Source organism: Gastrolobium bilobum, unplaced genomic scaffold (assembly GCF_033153095.1).
Source record: "Gastrolobium bilobum isolate Gb01-03AN ecotype WA unplaced genomic scaffold, APGP_CSIRO_Gbil_v1 utg8376, whole genome shotgun sequence".
Taxonomy (NCBI): Eukaryota; Viridiplantae; Streptophyta; class Magnoliopsida; order Fabales; family Fabaceae; genus Gastrolobium; species Gastrolobium bilobum.
Window position 1 is genome coordinate 182758 of NW_026896423.1, and position 2163 is coordinate 184920.

General features: G+C 34.1%; 1 protein-coding gene across 1 annotated transcript; it reads left to right on the forward strand.

The window, feature by feature from the left end:
* On the forward strand, window positions 1-1610 carry LOC133299670 (putative disease resistance RPP13-like protein 1). Its single transcript, XM_061499156.1, has 2 exons — window positions 1-463; window positions 891-1610. The coding sequence occupies exons 1-2, from the start codon at window positions 170-172 to the stop codon at window positions 930-932; spliced, it is 336 nt and encodes a 111-aa protein (XP_061355140.1). The 5' UTR covers window positions 1-169; the 3' UTR covers window positions 933-1610.
* Window positions 1611-2163: the final 553 nt, after the last annotated feature.

The following is a 2163-nucleotide window of genomic DNA, read 5'->3' on the forward strand; positions in this document are numbered from 1 at the left end:
TATATCTGGGTAACCCTGGGAGCATGTAAAGTCAATGACTATGGGTAAGAATTTATGAGAACTTCAATATAAAGCGTACACTTTGTAAAGAACAGAGTTTACTGCAGATCCTGCAACCAATTCCTTACTTTTTTTCTGTGCTTAAATCTGATCACATATTCTTGAGATTATGGCAGAAGCTCTAGTGGGTGGAGCTTTTATCTCCAGTTTTATTGATGTTGTTTTTGACAGGCTCTCTTCACCTGAGGTTGCAAACATGATCCGAGGCAAGAACCTTGATAACAAGTTGCTTCAAAGGTTGAAGACTACCCTGTATACAGTTCAACTTGTTCTTAATGATGCTGAGCATAAACAGATCAATGATCCCGCTATGAAGGAGTGGCTTGATGATCTCAAAGATGCTGTTTATGCAGCAGATGACTTGTTTGATCAAGTTTCTATTGAAGCTGTCACTCAAAAGAAGGTAATAAACTTTCTGTCTCGATTTCTCAATTTGTGGGATAGGAAGGTGGTAAATCAGATTGAAGATAATCTTGGCCTTAAAGAAATTCCCAAAAAGAACTTGTCATGAAGAACTCCATCAACATCTCTAGTAAAAAGGAATATATATGGCAGGGAAAAGGACCAAGATGCTATAATCAAAATCTTAAATGACCATAGTGAAGATAAAATACATGTGATACTTATTGTGGGCATGGGTGGGGTTGGAAAAGCCACTTTAGCCCAATGGGTGTATGGTAATGAGAATTTGATGAAGGAGTTTGATTTGAAAGCATGGGTTTGTGTTTCTGAAGAATTTGATGTTATTAAGATTACAAAGACTATAACAGAGAGTAACTCATAGTATTTGTAATATGATTGATTTGGATTTACTTCAACTTGATTTGAAGGAAAAGCTGTCAGGAAAGAAATTTTGTTGTTGTTTTGGATGATCTTTGGAGTGATGATTATGGTGGTTGGAATAGTCTTAACACCCAATTTCAATATGGGAATAAAGGAAGTAAAATTCTTGCAACAACTCTAGCAAAAAGTCTTAATGGGATAAAGGAATTGGGAGAACTTTCGAATCTTCATGGATCACTATGGATTACAAAATTGGAGAATTTTACTGATATTGGTGAAGCAGGGATGCAAGGATAATGGATAAGATCGATGATATCGAAAATTTAATTTGATCCTGGAATGGTCTTCGAGTAATAATATGGTTACAACTTTAAGAGAAATATTTGACTAGTTGCAGCCTCACAAGGGCTTGAAAGAACTCACGATTAAGAGGTACATACGCTTGATATTTGAAAAAGTTCTCGAAGGAATTCTCATATGCTTGATATGCTTCCATAGGCCATAGCATATGCTCTGGATTAAAGGCATGATTCACCGTCACAAAATATTAATCCTTTTGGACAAAAAGATGATGGTTTCAAATATGGTAGGTTGTTGTCTTGTGAAATCACTATTTCTATTTTGAAAAGTCTGTACTGGAAAATTTTGCGTTGTAACTTGCAATATTTTTGTCGTCAAATATATATTTTTGTCACTATTTCCATTAACAAAAACCTCACTGCCAAGTCTTCTGTATCTAATAGAGTCATAGATATGTTTGATGTATTTGACCGGTTACATTTAACTTAGTTATTGACTTCATGCGTGTCTAATATTTAATTGATCTATTGATAACTGATTGAAAATGTAAGTAACAGCAATATCATTCGTATCATCTTTTATTTACGGTGAGCATTTCTGCGTTATTTAAGCAAAATGGATTAGTTTTGTGCATGTGAACATGTCAGTCTAACTCGAAGATTAAAGACATAATAGTTGGTCTTTCTTTTACTTACCCCAGGCCACGAAGCATAATAAATCAACTAGTCAAGTCATACCTTTTGCTTAGTAAAGTTATTAATCTTGTTTAGTTTAAAAAATTTATTAACGGTCATAGCAGAAGGAGGATTAAGAATCAGAAATGGGAAAAACGAGAAAGAAAATTCATGACGAAGAGGGAAATTGGGATCAAATAACATATGCTATTCAATCAGTTTTTTCTTAATAAATATGAACTAATTAGTAATTACTTGAGCCTAAAGCAGTGGTGGACCGACATTGGTGACTGTCTCTGCACATGCAGACAAAAAAATTTGAGAAATTTTTTTTTTTTTTTTTTTC